The sequence below is a fragment of the Malaclemys terrapin genome, chromosome 23 (assembly GCF_027887155.1).
Source record: "Malaclemys terrapin pileata isolate rMalTer1 chromosome 23, rMalTer1.hap1, whole genome shotgun sequence".
Classification (NCBI taxonomy): Eukaryota; Metazoa; Chordata; order Testudines; family Emydidae; genus Malaclemys; species Malaclemys terrapin.
In genome coordinates this window covers 15,273,409-15,294,787 of record NC_071527.1, presented here as the reverse complement: position 1 = coordinate 15,294,787, position 21,379 = coordinate 15,273,409, and the positions used below count along the sequence as shown (strand labels likewise).

Here is a 21,379-nt window from a genome sequence, read left to right as displayed (position 1 = left end):
TTTGACACCATCAGCTCAGGATTAAACAAAGACTGTGAATGGCTAGCCAACTACAGAAGCAGTTTCAGATCCAGACTAACACGGCTACCCCTCTGATACTTGACAGGCTAAATTTGCCACTGTAGGCAACTGCTCAGAAGTCTGCCACCATAGACAGCTGCCTACATTGCATGCACCTAGAGCAGCCTCTGCCAGCCCCTCACCTGATGGGGTCCTGTACTATTCCTTGAGACACACTAGACAAGATAGCAGGTGGCATTAGCAGAAGGTTTCGTGATCAGAAACATGTCAGTTTCTCACCAATAACTGGAGTCAGAATCACTCTTCCAACTGGAAGCTTGTTGCATTTGCATCTTGATCCACAAAGGCAAATGAACACTTGAAGAACTAAGGGGACATTCTACACCAACCTGGACACCCCAGGGTCTTCTGGGTCAGATAATCTCCTGTGGACTTCTCAGGGTATGTGGGAGCATGTGCTAGCGACTGCAGGGCAGTGGAGCTCACTACACCAGCTATAACCCTGCCAGGGGCTCGTCCACACCAGCTAGTTAAGAGTTTAGTGGCAGTGTTCACTCTCTAAGCACCGCTTGTCCAGCTGAAGGAAGTCAGAGACTGTCCCATGGGTGGAACCAATGCCAAGGTACTCTGCTGATGGGCAATTTGAGTGGGCAGGCAGGCTAGCCATGCAGGGGGATGTAACCAGAATCCCTGCCTTCCACTTGTAATCCAAGAGCGGCCGTTGCCTTGTAGTGACTCTATGGGGACAGCAGCTCAGCATTTCACTGATAACTCTACACGCTCTCGCTCACGCCAGCACAAAATCCACTAGGTCTAGTGATTACACAATCCTAAGGATGATCATGAGTACGGCCCTTCCAAATTCATGGCCAGGAAAAACATGTCACAGACCATGACATCTGGCTATTGCAGAGGGGTTGCAGGATTGCCACCCTTACGTCTGCACCACCACCAGCAGCTTCCTCCAGCTAGGGGAGGTTCCTGGAGGTGGGAGCGAGCCCTCAACTGGGGTGCCCTAAGTCCGGCCCCTCCCTGGCTCCAGGCCGAACACTTGGGTTGAAGGGGGATAAAGAGGCCTTGGGTGGCTGTGGGTGGGCTTGCGGGGGGTGACCATGGCACCCCCTGGACAACAGCATCCTGGGTGGTCACCCCCCCATAATGCCGGCCCTGCCTCCCCCAATAAAGTTATGACCCCACCCATGTCACCCTCACTTCTGCACTGCTGCTAGTGGCAACGCTGCCTTCAGAGTTGGGCTTCCAGCCAGCAGCCGCCACTCTCCAGCCACCCAGCTCCGAAGGCAATGCCACCACCAGCAGCAGTGCAGAAGTAATGGTGGCAATATCACAACCCCCATACAGTAGCCTTTCAATCCCCCACCACCCACTTTTGGGTCAGGACACCCACAGTTTCAACACCATGACATTTCAGATTTAAATAACTGAAACAGTGAAATTTACACTTTTTGAAATCCCTTGACTGCGATATTGATCAAAACAGACCATGAATTTGGTAATGCCCCAGTCATGAGATTTTTTTGGCAAGTAACAATTCTGAGGCTAACTGTATTTTTTTTAAAGCACCTTGAAGGTTACGTTGGAGGCAAGACAGTGGGGTCTGGACTAGCAGGAGGGTTCTCTGCCAATTGAAGTCACTAAAACACAGGATTTGGGGACTTCAACAGCAGAGTCAAGGGAAGGGGTAGGGACGGTTTTGTGGCCTGCAGCATGCAGGGGGTCAGACCAGATGATCATAATGGTCCCTTCTGACCTTAAAGTCTATGAGTCTATGGTGGCAGCGGGGTTGGACTGAGGGTCAGAAGATCTGGGTTCCTGTCCCGGCTCTGATGCAGGGTAACCCTCTGGGCATTTGTGTCCCCATCAATAAAATGGGTATAATAACATTGACCTCCTTTATGAAGCATTTTGAGATCTGCTGATGAAGACCAGGGCACATTATATATATTAGACCTCACTGACTTGAACCACTATCACCACTTCAGTGGAAGGTGGAAGGAGCCCCTAGGTGGACACGCCTATGCCAGCACTGATTGGCTATTGGATATATTTGAGGAGGTGACTATCAGTGGTGTTGAGCTGAACACCATTCTGCTTTGAGAACCTGAATATGCCAATGACATTGTCCTGTTGGCCCAGTTCCGTGAATCGATGCAGCTTAAGGTGAGCTGGTCAGGAGAGGAGCCGCATGCATTGGTCTGGCTATTAACGAAGTCTCTGGCCATTAGCATCTAACAGACTTCAGCTCCAAATTAGAAAGAGCTCAATGTTCACCTGTCTGGACTGTTAAATATTTGGGCAGCATCATAGACAGTCCTGGAAGATGCTTGAAACATGTGGGTGCCTTTAGCTCATATAACAGCAGCAGCTGCCACATTTCAGATCCTTCAGGAGTCTCTGTGGGACCATCATGACATCAGGCTTGCTATGAAACTGTGGACATATAGAACCACAGTTATACTGACTTTGTAATTTGGAAGTGAAATGTGTGTGGTGCGGAAGGACACCAGACTGATGCTGTTGATTCTCCTGATGTTGTCGTTGTTTCCATCAGCTGTTTCATATCAAGTGGCAGGACAAGATCAGAAATGAGGATATTAGAAGCTGAACTCAGCAATCTCATAGACTCATAGACTCATAGACTTTAAGGTCAGAAGGGACCATTATGATCATTTGGTCTGACCCCCTGCATGCTGCAGGCCACAAAGCCGTCCCTACCCCTTCCCTTGACTCTGCTGTTGAAGTCCCCAAGTCCTGAGGCTCGGTGACTTCAATTGCCAGAGAACCCTCCTGCTAGCGATCCCTGCCCCATGCTGCGGAGGAAGGTGAAAAACCTCCAGGGCCTCTGCCAATCTACCCTGGAGGAAAATTCCAGCTTTCCTGGTAGGAAAGTATTATAAGATCGAAAGACCAACAAATTCCAAAGCATGTGTAAAAAGAAATACTGCTAAACACCAGCAATTATCTGGGAGCCAAAAGCCTATGATTGCCAGTGATGGACATCAAAGGAGTGAGCAGTCAGACCCCTGGAAGTATCTTGCCAGAGGTTGACCTGGGTGGCGCTCACTTTGCAGGGGCCATGTCCCTTTGGGATTAGCCATTCATTCAAATCAAGTAGAATTAAGGTGGACACTTCTGAAATACGGGGACATTTCTGACTCCAGGCAATTAGTGATTGGTTTGTGCCCTGAAGCAGAAGGGCGCAGGGGTAGAGCCCTTATATTTATTTGTTTATCCTACCTAATGTAACTGGCTCTTTTTATGCTTAATATAAAGATGGGCTGATTCTTAGGTCCCTTTATATCTGTGCAAAGGGCCCTGTTTGGAAATCAGAATCAGGCCCGTCATCCTCGGCCCCACTGACATCCAGCGGCAGTGAGTTCCCCTGACTAATTCTCTGCTGTGTAAATTTTGGTGACATGTTTATGGCAGTGCCTGCAATGTGCCCAGTGCTTTCTAGAGACACAAGAAGGGACCGTCCTTGCCCTGAGGAACTCACAGGCTAAGGATGGACAGAGAGACAGGGCGGGGCCAGGAAAGGGGAACAGCCAAATAAACAAATGCCAATCAGCAGATTCACTAGAGACAGCCCAGCAGACAGGGACTGAAGTGTGCACAGGGTTGGAGCCTGTGGGATTGGCTGTGAGAGGTCGTACCATACATAGGCACCTGCCTGGAGGGGTCACAGCAGTGTCTATACTAACTGCAGACAAAGCGGGGACATGGGCCAAGAAGGAGGCATGGGGCAATTGTACAAGGGGCAGATAAGACTGATGACCTGGGTGGGGTGGTGGGTGCAGATGACTGCCCCACTCCTGCAGAACAAGGCTAAAAGCTTCCCTAGAGAGGGCTGCAGCTGTGAAAGGCTAGGCAGATTTGGGAAGCAGCCACAGCTGTGGCCATCTTAATCAGGTTCCAGCTGACCCTTACAGGAGGGTGGTGGGCCTGAAGCTGAAGACAGAGTCTCTCTCTAGCAGTGGAGAGAGAAGGGCCTGGCTTCCTGGGAGCTGAGCAGGAGACCTAGAGTGGAGCAGGGCTTGGGGAAGGCCAGAGGAGCTGGGGAGCTCCAGCCTGGAAAACCGCCAGGCTGCAGGCCTTGCTAAAGTCCGGGAAGGGTACTGGGGTTGCAGAGGTGCCGCCCAAGACAGGCAAAGGCAGCAGGTCCAACCCCCCCTTGCCAGTGATGAGTGGTTTACAGAGGGCTGTCCGCCCCAGTGAGCGGGGGCTAGATGGTGATTGGCAGTACCCACTGAGGCAAGGTGGGGATAAAGGGTTGGGAGTTCCCTGCGGGAGGGGAGACCCAAAGTGTGGGGATACTGCCAGAGGGCAGCACCCCAAGGCAAAGGGGCACCTGGGTTTGGGAGGGACCCAAGGCCAGCGGCAGGCAAGGCCATCAAGCTGGCAGAGGGCACGCCGGAGCTGGAAAAGAGCTAATTCCCTGGACATCCGGAAGGAGGTGCCGTTCTGGTGAGTCATCACCCCACCACAGGGAGATTATGCTGGGACATAGAAGGAGGGGTGGAGTTATTGGATAAGGGCAGACAAGGCCGGGGACATGGGTGGGGTGAGGGGCATGGATGACTGTACCAGGGCAAACAAAACCAGGAGCATGGACGGCGCAGGGGCTGTGGCGACCGGGGGTTATGAAACTCAGCCGGGGATAAGCAGAGAGCCTCACTGTGCCTGAGTGTCTGGGCTTTGCCTCCTGTGGGGCTCCATGGTTTGGTTCCAGCCGCCTCTGAACAGAGTTTCCTCAATTTAAACATGAGGGTCATTTCTGATGAGCTTCCTCATTCTAGTTAATTTCCCTCTTCCTAGTCCCAGAGCTAGTTCTGGGCACAGTTCCATTCTTCAGTGTGTGGAAGCTTATTACATAGAGTCAGATCCTTAGCTGGCATAAATGGGTGTATTGACATTGATGGAGTGATGCCAATTTTCACAGCTGGGATCTGGCCCCATTGACTCCAATGGAAAGATGCTGTTTTATATTAGTGGGAGATCTGGCCCCCTTGTGGTCACTTTTGGGCCTTTTCTACATTATACTGGTATCAACTAAACTGTGAATTTAAATTGACTTTCTTATCCTAGGTTAAACACTCTTCCTGTGGATTCTCTTTGTCCAGCATAAGAGTGACCTTTATTCAGTTTATTTATGTCACTTTAGAAGGGGTTTTAGGCTAAACAGAATGAATTTGTCCACATAAGGGGTTAGAAGAGGATAACAAGACCTGTATCGCTGCATGAGCATAAGTGGTAACACTTTCCCATATAGAGAAGCCCTTAGTCAGTGGTTCATCTACAGTTACTTCTTAAACCAATTCCCAGCCTGGATTATGCTCCCCACAGATGTCTTTGTTTGGGTGGAGTGTCCCGCTGTGCCCCGCAGGGGGTGTTTTGCATTTCTGGGGGCAGTGCTGGGGGCGGGGAGGGATACACACTCATCTATATATCTTGAGGCTGAAGGGCCAGAAACGTAGCAGGTATAAAGCTGTGTAACTCCATTTACTTTCATGGAGCTCCATGGGCTTATAGCAGCTGAGGACCAAGCCCATGATTTTTACTGGCTATCGGAACATCTGGGGAAGGGAATATTGTATTACAACACTGATAACTTAGGTTCATGATCACAATGCCCTTGGACCTTCATGACATCTATTCTGAACAGTTCTGAGGGGTCTTACTCCGGCAGGGACTGGGGAGTTTACACTTGTCTCCAAGCAGCCACTCAAATGAGGATGTCCTCTAGGAAGAGGGGAAGAATCAATGGAGATAACAACACCAAATATGAGCCCCAGGAGAATACGGGATGAGTTTCACAGGATTGCAAGGGAGAATAGGAATTGAAAGGACTTTCAGCCAGAGGGAACAGGGGATAGACTGGAGAATTGTACCATCACCAGGAAAAGGCAGGTCTACGTGATTGGGGACTCCTTACTGAGAAGAATAGACAGGCCTGTAACCAGAGCTGATCCAGAGAACAGAAGGGTGTGCTGTTTGCCAGGTGCTAAGATACAGGAGGTGGACTTGAGGCCGAAGAGGATCCTAATGGGAGTGGGAAAGAATCCACTGTTTGTTCTTCATGTGGGAACTAATGATAGGCTAGATTCTCACTGGAACATATCAAGGGAGATTATCCCAGGCTGGAGAAGACTCTTAAGGAAATCACGGATCAGGTGATCTTCAGTGGGATTCTGCCTGTTCCTAGAGAATGGCGACAAAGGTGTGACAAGATTATGATGATCAACAGATGGCTCAGACAGTTGTGCTATAAGGAGGGCTTTGGGATGTATGGCCACAGGGAGGCATTCATGGACAGAGGACTCTTCTCTCGGGAGGGACTTCACCTGAGTAGGGAGGGAAATAGACTTCTAGGATGGAGGCTGGCACAACTGATTAAGAGAGCTTTAAACTAGGAATTTGGGGGAGATAGTTGGGAGATGTCCAGGTAATCTCCACACCGGATTTTAACACTGAGAGGGGAGAAAATGAAGTAAGAATGCCGTGGGTGGGAGAATGGACATATGGAGGAAGGGTACTGTAGATAACAGTCTAATAGGTGATACTGGTGGAAGAATGTCTGTGCATAATTGAGTAAAGAATGTGAGCGAAGCCAAACAGTAAACATTAAGATGTTTGTACACCAATGCGAAGAGCCTAGGTAACAAAATGGAGGAACTAGAGTTACTCATGCAGGAAGTGAAACATAGTTCCTATCTTTAAGAAAGGCAAAAAAGTAATCTAGGAATATCAGGGGTGGAAGGGACCTCAGGAGGTCATCTAGTCCAAGCCCCTGCTCAAAACAGAACCAATCCAGAGACAGATTTTTGCCCCAGATCCCTAAATGGACATCTCAAGGATTGAGCTCACAACCCTGGGTTTAGTAGGCCAATGCTCAAACCAATGCACTGAGCTATCCCTCCCACCTCATTTGGAATACTGTGTTCAGTTCTGGTCTCCCATGTTTAAGAAGGATGAATTCAAACTGGAACAGGTAGAGAAGGGCTACTAGGGTGATCCGAAGAATGGAAAACCTGTCTTACGAAAGGAGACTCAAAGAGCTTGGCTTGTTTAGCCTAACCAAAAGAAGGCTAAGGGGAGATACGATTGCTCTCTATAAATGTATCAGAGGGATAAATACCAGGGAGGGAGAGGAATTATTTAAGCTCAGTACCAATGTGGACACAAGAACAAATGGATATAAACTGGCTATCAGGAAGTTTAGACTTGAAATTAAGCAAAGGTTTCTAACCATCAGAGGAGTGAAGTTCTGAAACAGCCTTCCAAGGGGACTGAGATTGAGTACCGTTGCTCTGGGCACTGCATAGACACAGAGCAAGAGACGGTTACAATACAAATAGACAAGAAATGTTACCCATTTCACAGATAGTGAAACTGAGGAACAAAGAAATGAAGTGACTCTTTCAAGGTCACATAGGGAGTCAGTGGCAAAACTGGGCCCTGAAGACAGATCTTGTGAGTTCCAGCCCATGCCTTAGCCACAACAGCAGCCAACCTTTGCTCATCTGGGGCTCAGACCCCTTTTGGAGCAGCAGGATCTGAGTACTAACCCACTGTTACTGGGATGTTCTCAGTGCCCGTGACGTGCTCCACAGTGACACCCATCCTGTCCAGATGGCTGCAGACTCGTTACAGTTGTGGAAGCAGAACAAGGCCTGAGAAGGATTGGAAGGGAATTTCAAATGCAAACCGTCTTTGTTAGCAAGAGTCAGGCTAACTGTAACCCTAATAACGTGAGACTTGTAGAAGTGAGGATTGTGTGAGGCGAGTGGGAAAGAACTGTGTGAAAAGTTGTTGCGACCTTGTGTAGATGATATGGAATGTAGACTAGAGTCTAAATAAGTGAGAAAAATAAGATATCAGGATGACCTATGTATAAACAAAATGCAGCTGTTGCTTATTATTGTCTGTAACTAAAGGTATAAATGCTTGCTGTAATTGTTTACCTGTAGAGAGACCTGCCTAGGAAGGGGAAACTATGTGTCCTAGTGCACTCTCTCCCTCCACGCAAATAAAGTATCTGACTTTGCTGCACCCAAAAAGAGAGTGAGAACTGTGTTTTTCTCCAACAATTTGGGGGCTCATTCGGGATGGCAGCACCCGCTGAGACAGCGGCAACTGCTGCAGACCATTCCCCTTCGAACCCCATGGCGCCACAATAGAGGTAAGAAATCTCTATTGGGGTGTCGGAGGAGGACTGCCCGTGGAGACCGTCTGTCCCTGTTGGGCTCACGCCATCCGAACTTATTGACTGTGCAGCAGGATCAGATGCAGAGCGGTGCTGGGGACTTAGTTTTGCCGCCCCCAATAAGGTTAATGCATAAGGGAAATGCACTAGGTTAATGCACCGGTGCAGAGGGGTTTTGACTGCCTCAGATAAGGGAAAAGTGTATTAAGTCCGGACATAGGGGAGTAAGGTTATTGTTAAATGAGATGCATCTAGATATGGAAATGAATGTGTGTGACTGTGTGTGAATGAATGAGCTTCGGTAGTATACGCCGCTGATCAGGTCTAAGACTTAAGCTGACTCCAGCCGCCCCAGGGCTATGCCATGTGGGAGTTCTGAAAGCAAGGGGGGTCAGCCGAATCTTGTGACCCAGTGGAGCCACTGACTCCAGTGGACCCTTTCCTGGAGAGGTGAGAGAGTGAGACTTTTCTTTAGCTCATGAGCCGCTAGCAGACAGGACTTCCTCCCCAGTGTAGGTGATTGAAAAATGAGTAAGGGACAGTTTAAGAATTCACCTTCACCCACAAAGGTACAAGTATGTGTATTATGGTCCCAAAACCTGCAGGTATTTAGAAAATTGGAATTTTTGCATGCATGATAATCCATCTAAATAATTCCCACTAGACGGTACGTTTGATTTAGATAAACTCACATGCCTCAGAGGAACCATTCACCAAAAGCCTCTGACACACAGTGGGAGCAATTTGTCTATAGCATCTGGATGCCTCCCTACCCAAACCATTTTATTAACTCCCTCGGCTTCTTTATATCCCCAAGTAAGGTAAGGCTGAAAGCCAGGAGGGAAAGGAACAGATTAATTTGAAATTCAACTTGGCCCAGAGATAAAGAGAGCGCTGCTCTGCGTTCAAGGTCAAGAATCAACACAGACCATGCCAAGTACAAAGAAAAACTGCGTTCGGCCCCAGCCGGCTGTGGAAAAAATATAGACAGAGGCAAACCAAAGGCAATACAAGTTACAGGATTGAGATTACATTTGCAAAGCTTAACTGTCCAGTGAGATCCAACAGTCTGCCTTTGTGACCCTGGAGCTGAAGAAGCCACAGGCAGCCGGCCTGGACTAGAATCTTTGAAAGAGACACCACAGGAGACCCCAGGACCTAAAAGCACAGCTCTCCCAAGAGCGGAAGCAAGTTGGAGATTGCACAGTGCTTTCTCTGGACGTTATACACAGACGTGGCCAATCTGGACGTACGTGTGTGAGTATGAAAGTGGTTTAGGGCTTGGGGCATTAATGTTTTTTTCCCGAGTGATGTGGGAGCGTTCCCAACACTCTCTGTTGTTGTTTTATTATTTTATTAATGAAGCTTTGAAATTCAGTCATATGGTGGGTGTAGTAGTTCCGGGGTGGGGCTCGTTCCTTCCTGGGGCGCCTGAAAGCCAGGCCGCCTCGCTACAAAGCGAATAACAGTTCAGGGCCCCGACCTTTGGGTAGGGGCTAAGCACCCAATTGACAGTTCAGGGCTCAGGCCCTTTGTGCAGGGGCTGAGCGGCCAATTCACAGTTCTGAGCTCAGGCCCTTTGTGCAGGGGCTGAGCGGCCAATTCACAGTTCTGAGCTCAGGCCCTTTGTGCAGGGGCTGAGCGGCCAATTCACAGTTCTGAGCTCAGGCCCTTTGTGCAGGGGCTGAGCGGCCAATTCACAGTTCTGGGCTCAGGCCCTTTGTGCAGGGGCTGAGCGGCCAATTCACAGTTCTGGGCTCAGGCCCTTTGTGCAGGGGCTGAGCGGCCAATTCACAGTTCTGGGCTCAGGCCCTTTGTGCAGGGGCTGAGCGGCCAATTCACAGTTCTGAGCTCAGGCCCTTTGTGCAGGGGCTGAGCGGCCAATTCACAGTTCTGGGCTCAGGCCCTTTGTGCAGGGGCTGAGCGGCCAATTCACAGTTCTGGGCTCAGGCCCTTTGTGCAGGGGCTGAGCGGCCAATTCACAGTTCTGGGCTCAGGCCCTTTGTGCAGGGGCTGAGCAGACAATTAGCAGCTCCGGCCCTGGGTCAGGGCGGGGCAGCACACCAATAGTCAGTCAGTGGCCCAGGCCTTGTAGCAGGGGCTGGGTCAGTTTGGGTTAGCCCAGGCCCTAGGTCAGGGCAGGGCAGCCAACGGATAGTCTGTCAGGGGCCCAGGCCCCTTGGACAAGGAGGAGGAGAGACTGCCACCCGGCGCGGGGTGGCAAGGGGGGAACACAGGCCCACCCACTCCACTGTGTTCCAGCCCGGGGCCCTATCCGCAGCAGTCCGTCTGCCGCGCAGTCAGTGGGGATCCTGACCGCAACACACTGACATGGGTTCGGGGTCTGCTATCCCCGGGCCACTTCCCATCTCCTCCTCCATGGGTACCTGCTCCTCTTGAGTTCCGTCTGCCGTGTCCCAGATCATGGGCTCCTCCGGGCCCCGAGCACCAGGTAGGTCTGTTGCTCCCTCTGGGCCCTCGGCGGGGGGAAGCTCAGACTGCTCCTCAGGATACCGGGCTCTCGGCAGGCTCGGCCAGTCCTCCTCAGGGTACCGGGCTCTCGGCAGGCTCGGCCAGTCGTCCTCGGGATACCGGGCTTTCGGCAGGCTCGGCCAGTCCTCCTCAGGGTACCGGGCTCTCGGCAGGCTCGGCCAGTCCTCCTCTGGATACCGGGCTCTCGGCAGGCTCGGCCAGTCCTCCTCTGGGTACCGGGCTCTCGGCAGGCTCAGGTCCGTGGGAGCTCGGGCACCAGCGTCTGTCCTCTCCCGCTGCCGGCCAGCTACTGAGCGCTGGGGCCTGGCCTTTATACTTCCTGTCCCGCCCCTTGACTTCCGGGGGGCGGGGACAGGCCGCGGTGGCTCCGCCCACTCTGGCGGCTTTTCTGGCTCATCCCTTCCTGGGGCGCCTGGAAGCCAGGCCGCCCCGCTACAGTGGGTTTTCTTCATCTTCCCCCAACGATCCCGTGGTGTCAGCCTGATCACCTGACACGAGGAATAGATTGGTAACAGAAATCTGTCACAGTTTTCGTAGAAAATTGAGAAGGGGGGGAGCCCTGCAGAACGCACACCATCTATTTGTTTTGCCCTTGTTATCTTATGTTTGCTTTGCTTGGTACGGTTAGTGTTATATGTTGAGGATTGCATGATTTAAAGTGTTCCTACTCTCAGTCGCAGTAAGTCTGAGAACCAGAGAGGGATTTAGCATTCCTCTCTCCACCCCGGTTGACCAGGAAGGGTGTCAGGTGGATCTACCCTCAGTTGTAGCAGGACTGGGCAATAGAGAAGTTGGAGAAAAGGGAAGAGTTGTGTACTTGATAACTAGAATTGAGCAATTAAGAGCATAGATCATGAACCAGGCAGCAACTCAAACCTACACCCATGGCAAGTTGAAAGCCTTGAGACAGGACTTCCAGGCAGAAAAGGAAGCACTGGCTAAGCAAGTAGCGATCCTTCAGGGACTTGTCAAAATTTAACCATTTGTGCTCAGCATACGCCGTAACAGCAGTGTATTTTCCACAAGAGAAAACTGAATAGTTAAACGCCAATGGGCCATGCGTTTTAGCCCAGGTGGCAAGCCTCATGAGAGAGGGCTCGGGTAGCCTTGTGAGTAAGACTGTTTAAGGGAAGAGACCAGGAAGGGTGGGGGCTAGTTGATAAGCCCACCCTCCTAGCTAACTTGGTAGTGGTAGTCAAAGCCAGGAGAATAAAATATTTTAATTTGTTTTTGGGTAGCAAGATAGCAGATGAAAGATCTGGTAAAGAGAGAGAAGGACAGTGCCCCTGGCTCTGTGTGGTCGAGCTGTCACTTTACTAGGGGTGCATGGAGATTTTGTAAGCACAAAAGAAACAGTTTCACCTTGTGTGGAAATTAATGTGACTAGTGTTGTGGAAGTTGAATTATGGAGGAAATGGGCATTTTCCCAGAACGTGTGCAGTGTATATTGTAGCAGGGGTAAAAGAAATGCCAACCGACCATGCTCTTTAATTAAAATCATATTGGAACTCCAAAGGGAGCCACAATAAGTTGTGTTGTCTTTTTCAGATCACTGTGTGTTTGAAAACAGGAGTTAAAAGTTAATTGTGTCCCTTTTTAAGTAAGAATCTTTGAGCTGGGGATAGCTTTGGATCCAGAAGCAAGCCAGAAAGCATCTGTATTAATGCAAATTATCTAACTGATAAGGTAGAAGCCACTGAAACCTGGGCTGCCTATAAAACAAATTCATGCAAATATGGGGTAATTCCTCTGTTTTGCCTGAAATCAACAAGATTATTTGTATATAAAGGAAATATTTTAAGCAATGACTGACTACCCAGAAGGGGTAGACCTCTGGTCTTTTGTCTTTCAGATCATCAGAGAAAACTGATGCCAGCTGAACAGCATTGAATGTACCATGCATTTACTGGCACAATAGGAATTATTTCTGTGTTCTATGTTCTGTCTTGTGGTATTTGTCTCGTGGCCAGAATTGTTGTGTTTAATATTTTCATAAGACAGTCAGTCTAGTTCAAAATTAAATAGAAGGGTTAAATCAAAAAGCAGATATTCAATTGGAATACAAAGTGTTTGGATAAATCAGGAAAATGTGATATACTAAAGTCTAATACATTTGCTTATTCCTTGACTTTAGCAAAGCTTTTGAATCAGTCTCCCACAGTATTCTTGCCGCCAAGTTAAAGAAGTATGGGCTGGATGAATGGACTGTTAGGTGGATAGAAAGCTGGCTAGATCGTCGGGCTCAACGGGTAGTGATCAATGGCTCCATGTCTAGTTGGCAGCCGGTTTCAAGCGGAGTGCCCCAAGGGTCGGTCCTGGGGCCGGTTTTGTTTAATATCTTTATTAATGATCTGGAGGATGGTGTGGACTGCACTCTCAGCAAGTTTGCAGATGACACTAAACTAGGAGGCGTGGTAGATACACTAGAGGGTAGGGATCGGATACAGAGGGACCTAGACAAATTAGAGGATTGGGCCGAAAAAAACCTGATGACGTTCAACAAGGACAAGTGCAGAGTCCTGCACTTAGGACGGAAGAATCCCATGCACTGCTACAGACTAGGGACTGAATGGCTAGGCAGCAGTTCTGCAGAAAAGGACCTAGGGGTCACAGTGGACGAGAAGCTGGATATGAGTCAACAGTGTGCTCTTGTTGCCAAGAAGGCTAACGGCATTTTGGGCTGTATAAGTAGGGGCATTGCCAGCAGATCGAGGAACGTGATCGTTCCCCTTTATTCGACATTGGTGAGGCCTCATCTGGAATACTGTGTCCAGTTTTGGGTCCCACACTACAAGAAGGATGTGGAGAAATTGGAAAGAGTCCAGCGGAGGGCAACAAAAATGATTAGGGGTCTGGAGCACATGACTTATGAGGAGAGGCTGAGGGAACTGGGATTGTTTAGTCTCCAGAAGAGAAGAATAAGGGGGGATTTGATAGCAGCCTTCAACTACCTGAAGGGGGGTTCCAAAGAGGATGGAGCTCGGCTGTTCTCAGTGGTGGCAGATGATAGAACAAGGAGCAATGGTCTCAAGTTGCAGTGGGGGAGGTCCAGGTTGGGTATCAGGAAAAACTATTTCACTAGGAGGGTGGTGAAACACTGGAATGCGTTACCTAGGGAGGTGGTGGAATCTCCTTCCTTGGAGGTTTTTAAGGCCCGGCTTGACAAAGCCCTGGCTGGGATGATTTAGCTGGGAATTGGTCCTGCTTTGAGCAGGGGGTTGGACTAGATGACCTCTTGAGGTCCCTTCCAACTCTGATATTCTATGATTCTATGATTCTAAGTAAGAAAAAAAAACTTCATTGGCCAGACCTTTTCATAGAAAAATTGTTGTTAAAATTTGCATACCAACCAACAGTCTTTGGAAGCAAGGACACGAAAGGTTAACCCACTCCCCATATTGCACATGGGATCCTTCTGGCTACCCCAGATTTCTAGCCAGAGGGCTGGGGAGGGAGGAAAGCTATTGGACACCAGATGTTGTACTGAGTGGACTCCTCAAAAGTGGGTGTGCTTGTCCTGGTTTGTTGTTCCATAGCTCTGTATAGAAGTTATTTTACTGGAAGGGTGTACGTGGCATACATTGAATAATAAGACTAATGTACTGTATAATGGCAATGTGTAAGTGTTCATTGTTGAGAAAAGGTGTATGAGTGAAGAGTGGACGTTTCCTTTGTAGGTTAAAAGAAGCCAAGAAGGGGAGAAGGAAAAAGAACAGAACGAGTTAACTGGAAAACTATAGCTAGCAACCTCAGTCCAAAGATAAGATGCTGGCCCCAATTCAAGGACACTGCTCACAGCTAAGACTTGGCTGATAACCAAGAAAAAGGGAGGCTTGAATGAGCCCAAATAGCTGTAAAATCTGCAAAACACTGCCAGGCGTTAATGAAATGTGTTAGGTTTCTTTTCTCACAGGTAAAAGAAGTGCTACCCAAAGACCCTAGCAGCCCTGCCATTCACTGAAACCAGGAGACTGAGTCTACGTAAAGTCCATCAATGAAAGACTGCTTTGGCTCCACGCTGGAAAGGCCCTTTCCAAGTCCTGTTAACCACCAACACCGCTGTGAAGTGCCAAGGACTACCTGCCTGGACCCATGCTTCTCACTGTAAAAAGACCCCTCCACCTTAGGAGGACTCTCCAACTGATGATAAGCCTATTTCTCCTGCTAGCTCTGCTGTGCCTTCTGGGCAGCAGGGAAAAAAAGACAAGGTGAAGTGCTAGTAACCTCTCCCTTGTCCACTGACAGACCTACTGTGCCTTTGGATTTTTCTAGAAGAAGCAAAACCATTACAGGGTGATGTGCTGGTAACCTCTCCCCTGTATGATGCTGAACCACGACTGTTTCAGGAAAAGAGAAGAAGGAACACTCGCTCCATAGAAATCACCAAAGTCCAGGGATTCCTGCCTACAAAAGACATTAAGAACTGACGCTGGTGAAGAAACAAAGAATTATACACTGGCAGGAAGAAACTTGTGGGACCCATGCTTTGGAATGTGGTATTGATTGGATTTTGGGGATTATTCTACATCTATGTTTTGGATAAGTCCTTCAGCATGTATTGCCCCCCCTAATTGGATTTTAAATGACAAGTACCAAAGGCACCTTGTTGCCACTGCCCCTGCCATCTCCTCCATTACACTATTACCCCTGTAACACATCCAAATATAGACAATGCCATATATCTGATAAAACCAATGGCCAAGGCCTTCACACTTTAGTGATTTATTTAAATATAATTTGAAGAAAAAAGACTGGACAGAGGAGATAAAAGTATATAATATCACGACAAATGAGCTTCAAGAATTTGAAATTAAAGTTTTATAATGGAGTTAATATAATGGCCATTCCAAGGGTCTGTATTGTTATTGGTTACCCAATTAGTAAATAATCAGACTCGTACTCTGAGAGTGTGTTCTGCCACTGGAAATTTTATTTGTATTGAGATGGTCCCGGTAATTAATAATCTAACCTGTACCATATTACAATATACCCCTCCTATGCTATTAATGTTAATGCCTCTTGAAAGTACCTGAGAATAGTTAAATAACAGCTGTGATATAGTACTACACCAAAGAGAGATGTATTAGGATACCGATGGACTGTGATCAATACTACACTAGGGACTGTTAAATTTACATTGCCCTTATCCGCTTTCCAGATCACCTTTACATACCCAGATTGTTCACAGGGAGCTACCATTAGATTAACACAACAGAGGGCCTGGGTTATTTCCTCTAGAAAGAAGAGGGACTTGACCGGATCCCTGTGGGATGGGGCCAATAGTGCAGCAGCAATTTGGAATATTTTTAAAAGCCAAGAACATGATGAGAAATTGGGCCAACTAGAGAAGGCCACTGGCCTTGTTTCTGGAGCACAGCTAACCCAGGTACAGGCTGGAGTTGGTGAGTTACATGTTATCTCCGCCCTTAGTTCTATGACCCAGAAGTTGCTGACGGAGATGGTATTGAATATCACTGAGGCTGGGAAGGCATTGCAGTGGGATCTAGCATGTTCAGAAATCCAACATTTCCTGAATGACCTGCTAATGGCCATTCGGGATGATCTTGAGCACCAGGCTTGGCTCACTGCTCTTAGAGACACATCAGGAGTACCATCTGATCTGTGGCCATGGAGACATACTTGGAGATTTTCTGGGTGGAAGTGCGGAGGTTCACAATGCTCCTTCCAAGCATATGGACCGGTTAGGGGTGTGTGGGCTCCCATGTACCGAATCCTACCGGGTCCATGGAGAGGATGCATGTGGGTTTGGGTAATTCACCGAGACATCTGGGAAATTAGACTACCTGGTATGCCCAATCGATTTTTAGTCAGTGCTCCTGGGATTACACCTGACATTTGGATGGGGTTAGGGAATCAATGGACATTTTTGGCCGTTAGAACCCTCACCGCTTCAGGGTATCCGTAAACTGAAGCCAGGAGAAGTTGTCACTGTTTATGACTACGTTTGCTGGGAGGGTAGGGGACAAGGAACTACCCTGACAGGACACTTACTTTTTCAAGCTAATGATAGCTGTGTGTGTGTTAAAGCCACCACATTGCGAGATATACATTTTAATCTTATTATTTACTGGCCAGCGGATAAAATCTTACAAATAGTCCTTAGGTTCCAGATACCCTTTAATTGAACTAGTTTAGTACCTGGTCGGTTTCAAAATTTGCTTTCATTGTTACCAGAGGTTCAGAGAATCTCTGAAGTACAAGGGCAAATCCACATGCTTCAAAATATGTATCAAGTTGAAAAGAATGCTTTTTATACAGCTTATAGAGTGTCTACTTTATGTACTAAGTATGATGTATTGTGCTTTGTGACTAAACTGTACAACAACCCCATTATATTATTACTGTGGGAATGATACTGCTTTAATTGTTGTTATTGGGTTTAGGATTATGTCGTTGTTGTTGTAAAGGACGTGATAATAGTAATAACTTTCATGTCCATGCTAATCATGCATTGTCATTGCATCCTGTCAAAACCCCTAAGGTGGAAATATTTGATGTAGAATCTGAAATCCAAGGCTTAATGCAAATGGAGGTTTAAGGATGTTAGTTGTACTAGAAATACAAAACGGGCAGGGGGTGGAGGGTGTTGTGGAAGCAGAGCAAGGCCTGAGAGGGATTTGAAGGGATTTCAAATGCAACCAGTCTTTGTTAGCAAGAATCAGGCTAACTGTAACGCTAATAACGCGAGACCTGTAGAAGCGAGGATTGTGTGAGGCGAGTGGGAAAGAACTGTGTGAGAAGTTGTTGCAACCTTGTGTAGATAAGATGGAATGTGGACTAGAGTCTAAATAAGTGAGAAAAATAAGATATCAGGATGACCTATGTATAAACAAAATGCAGCTGTTGCTTATTATTGTCTGTAACAAAAGGTATAAATGCTTGCTGTAATTGTTTACCTGTAGAGAGACCTGCCTAGGAGGGGGAAACCATGTGTCCTAGTGCACTCTCTCCCTCCACCCAATTGCTTGAGGTAATAAAGTATCTGACTTTGCTGCACCCAAAAAGAGAGTGAGAACTGTGTTTTTCTCCGACACAGTGTTTAGTGTCCCTGAGGAAATCAATGTCCTGCGTAGGGGGACTGTGGTAGAAAGAACAGGTCAGACCCAGGACTGCATTGAGGTAATCCGGGGGCATCAGGGACACCCAGCATGGTCATTCCCATTGGCTCTGCCCCTGTAGAATGGTTTCAACTGTAGGTGGGTTGGCAGAGACCATCTGCTGGATGATTGGGGACCCACCACCACACTTCTCCCCCATCCAGATTACTGCTTCCTTACTTCATTTAAACTGGGATCTGTCCTGGAGGACACAGGTCTCTGTTCCCACTCACCCAAGCAGTGGCTATTTATGGGAGCCCCAGGGACATGCCTACTCCTGGAACAGTCCAATTCCATCTATGCCAAGGCTTCCCCAGCAGGACAACACTCTCAGCCAATGAGACACTGGTAGAAATGTGACTTCATCAGAACAAAATCTCATTGAACAATCAGTGATCCTAGGAGCAGGACAATGTTATCCAGCAACTTCTAAGAGCTGCTTCCACTTCCTGTGGTTGTCCCACTCCTCACAATAATCTACAGTCCTGTTTTAGTGATGGTCAGATCCCCAGCTGATGTGTGTCTGCTCAGCTCCACTGAAGTCCAAGGAGCTACATCAACTTTCACCAGGCCGACTCTCCCCTCCCTTGAGGCATAAAACCAAAAAAGATCAGTCAAGTCAGACGAGGAATAGAAACATTTCCTTTATCCTCTTGCCTAGATTGTCATGGCAATCAGATTTCTCTTGGAATCTCTTCTTATCATATCTTGATCCAGCTGGGTTTCGGCGAAACCCCGGGACATTGTAGACATGAGAGTTTTGATTGCAGAGTAAAATTTGTCAGGAGGGGAAACCCATATCTGTGAGGAGAGCCATGCTGCTGTAAAATGCACTTTCCTCCCCATTACTACCCCAGACTTCTGATGTCCAAATCCCACCGCTTTGAAAATTCTGTCACCTTAATTCAGCGGTGAGTGAATGTTACCTCGCAATGGCAACTGCTCCAAAATTAACATTGCAGCTGAGTCTCCATTCGCTTTTCAATTTTGTGCTCCACTGCTAAAATCCACCAAAACTAGTCAGAACAGCCTCACTCTTGGGAGGTGAGATCTGAGGCTGAGGTAGAAACGAACAGGAGACTTTCATTTCCCAAGGTTCACTATGATGAGAGCCGTGGCCACTGCAATGCAAATCGCCAGCAGGAGATACAGGATCACAATGGCCTTCCCTTGGGCGGAGTTGGAGAGGCAAAGAGCTGTAGGAAGCAACACTGGTTAGATCTCTCAATGCAGGATCAACCCCACCTAACATTTACTTTGAGGGGAGACTCCAGGCACTGAACATGGTTTCCTAAAAGAGAAGATAACTGGACAAGGGGAAGGGAGGGATTCATCATAGGGTAAATACCTTGAGATAGTTCTCAATCTTCCCTGTGTTCCATTTTCCATGTTGGGAATCGCTCTCTCTTTTGGCAATATGGGGAGGGCAGGGTGAGTGTTACCTCCAGATTGAGAAGCCCCTGCCTTAAAGGCAAAATGAGAACCCTCTCAGGCTCTAGTGGGAAGATATGGGCAGGCTCACAGGACCAGTTTTGTCCCTGGAATAGTAACACTGAAAGCACTGGAGTGACCCAGGGATGAGTTTGCCCCATGATAAAAATTGATTTTATGTGGATGATGGGAATATCCAGATTTAACCAAGATGCGAATTGGGAGAGAGATAGAGAAACTATCCTGATTGTTGGCACCAGCCAACCTCAAATTAGCAAAGCCAGGAATCAGACCCAAGCCTCCTGACTCCCAGGGTAGCTCCTTAATCACAAGCCCACCCTTCCTCGGTCCAGCTCACCTTTACCGCCTCTCCCAGGTGCACTGCTCTGAATTGTCCCATTTGTGATAGGAGCAGTCCAGATGCATGGTTGTGGATGTCTCTGTTCTGCTCCTCTCGTCGGTGCAGTTTATATTGATAGGAGCCGTCATCATGCCTTTCCGGGGGAACGGATGCCTGTGGTCACACTTCCCATTGTCACAATTGTCAGGTCAGGGACCTTGGCCCAACCATTTCCTCTCCATGTCAGTACAGAATCATAGTGTTGTTGGGATATGTATCATTGAGGCCTGGTATGAATGACGCAACCGAAGCACAGACTTAGGTCAAGGACTATTAAAACTCTTTGTGCAAAAACAGTCTTACATTCCAAGAAAAATATAGAAAATCATCAGATAAGGAAATAACACCAGCTGGACTGATATAAAATTGTATAAGAATTGCAGGAAATGGCATGCCTTGGGTCATGGAAGCCCGCCCAGGATTATTTCTCTGGAATTTTGAGGGTAGAAGGCCTAGTAAACAAAGGCAAAGAACCCATGACGCGACTGAATGGACCATAAATGGATGCCTGTGATTTCTGCAAGTCGGAGCTGTTTATTGATCCAGAGTCCCGTGTGGATATAGATGTGGCTTTGCCGGCTCCCCGCATCTTATGATCCTATCCTGATGGAAGGAAACTAGACTGGCAATTGGGACCATTCTCACCTTTGGACTCTGGTATAGTATGTTTTGGGTGTGAATGTGAAGTGAGCAAGGTTTGTTTTGTAATCCATAAAGAGTATTTAGAGTATTATATACCAACACTGTGTCCAGTATCTGCTTGCTCCCCATCCCGTAGGGAGACCTCTATTGCGGGTCTAACAAGTGGTGGAGAATAATAATAATGCAGAGTGGGGGGATTTATTAAGTAGTGCTGGATTTCGAGATGGGGTCTTACAGTATTGGGGGAGTCCTTATTTAAGACTAATAAGGGTGACTCCTTTTTGTGAAATTTGTAAGAAATTTGTGAGGAAAAAAAATGTGTGGGGAGATACCGCGTGCTATTAGTGTAATGATGTTTAAAACACTGTTTAAGAAATGAAGTAAAGGGGGGGGAAGAAGAAACCCAGTGGACCAAAGTTAAAGTCCCTTCTCTGTTAGAGAAGGAGATTAATGCATTTGGGACATGCACTTGGATGCAAGGTGCAGTGGAACCGGATGTAACATTTGATACCTTAGAAAACAGATTTGAGAAAAATGTACAGATGTACAAGCCGAATGCCAGTAAAAAGCAAACTGCCGTAGTATGGCTGTTGTGGCAAGCTGTAAAAAGGTAATTGCATGTAAGGGGGAAATACATGCAGAGTTACAAACATTACAAGAGAATTTTAAAACTTGCCAGGAAAATTTGGAGTGGGAAGTGAGGCAGGCACAGATAATGCAAACTCAGTTAGAACAAATGGGGAAACAAAATAGGGAATTGGAGAAAAGAATGATGAATTGGGAAAAGATTAAAGCAGACAAAGGTAAATTAGATCATCAAGTGATAGGAATGAAACAGTTATTTTGATATTTGACTAATGGAAAGGAAGAGGAGATCACAAGCATTTCTCACAGTTGGTGACAGAAAACTATAGCAGCGCTGAAAAATCAGGAGAACCTTTTTTCTTTTACTGGGGTATTGGTTTTCATAACCATTTGTCCCCATAACGAGTGGCACTGGTGGTGATACCGGGAAACTGGAGTGTCTAAGTAAATTGCTTGTGTGACTTGTGG

At 47.6% G+C, this 21,379-nt stretch overlaps 1 protein-coding gene across 1 annotated transcript in view; it reads left to right on the top strand.

Annotated features, from left to right (window-relative positions):
* Nucleotides 1–9,300: 9,300 nt before the first annotated feature.
* LOC128828471 (uncharacterized) overlaps nucleotides 9,301–21,379 on the top strand; it is a gene marked incomplete at its 5' end in the record, with an annotated part of 134,817 nt that continues 122,738 nt past the window's right edge. Inside the window, one exon of the mRNA XM_054013169.1 lies at nucleotides 9,301–9,499. Coding sequence (XP_053869144.1) covers nucleotides 9,301–9,499 — 199 coding nt within the window. The remainder of the gene's footprint in view (nucleotides 9,500–21,379) is intronic.